At 65.1% G+C, this 644-nt stretch overlaps 1 protein-coding gene across 1 annotated transcript in view; it reads right to left on the minus strand.

Annotated features, from left to right (window-relative positions):
- ASB6 (ankyrin repeat and SOCS box containing 6) overlaps positions 1 to 644 on the minus strand; it is a 3,108-nt gene that overhangs the window by 1,460 nt on the left and 1,004 nt on the right. The window contains 2 exon segments of the mRNA XM_008940606.1: positions 3 to 78; positions 433 to 539. Of these exon segments, the coding sequence (XP_008938854.1) occupies positions 3 to 78; positions 433 to 539 (183 nt within the window).

A 644-nucleotide genomic window follows, 5' to 3' on the forward strand; every position in this document is an offset into this window, starting at 1 on the left:
ACGCGGCGCCAGCCGCTGGAGACCCGGCAGCCGCTCGGGCTCCTCGCTGGCCAGGTCGAGGGGACTGCTCTCGTGGATCTGCACAGAGCAAGGGGAACACCAAACACCACTGCTGAGCAGGAAAGACTATCTGGGAGTCTCCATAACGTCGCTTCCTTGTAGCCAGCGTAGGAGCGTATTTGAACTCATCCCCAAAAATCAAAGTGAACTGTCCCTGGCACGCCCACAGGGAGACGTCAGCCTGCCCCAGCCTCCCCCCACCCACAGCTCCACAGCAGAGGCAGGTCTGCTTGGCTAAAGGCAGCCTGAGCCTCTGCCACAGCGCCAGAGCGCTACGGACACCTGGCACAGGAGGTGGCCGAGGTGGGGCGCAGGGCGGGCTGTCCCCACACCCCCAGCCCCAGCAGTAAGTCCCAGGGGCTCGGCCCGTACCCGGTCTCTGCGGTTGATGTCTGCCCCGTGGTGCACCAGCAGCTCCACCACGTCCGGCTGGTTGCGCAGCACCGCGATGTGCAGGGGGGTGTAGTAGGTGACTGGATCTGAGGACAAAAAACGGAGTCAGAGGGAGCAAAGGGCCTCCCCAGACCGGCCCTGGCACCTGCCAGAAGTGGACGGGGGCAGCTGGGGAGGGCCCTGAGAACCCA

Source organism: Merops nubicus, unplaced genomic scaffold (genome assembly GCF_000691845.1).
Source record: "Merops nubicus isolate BGI_N331 unplaced genomic scaffold, ASM69184v1 scaffold33755, whole genome shotgun sequence".
In the NCBI taxonomy this organism is placed as follows: domain Eukaryota; kingdom Metazoa; phylum Chordata; class Aves; order Coraciiformes; family Meropidae; genus Merops; species Merops nubicus.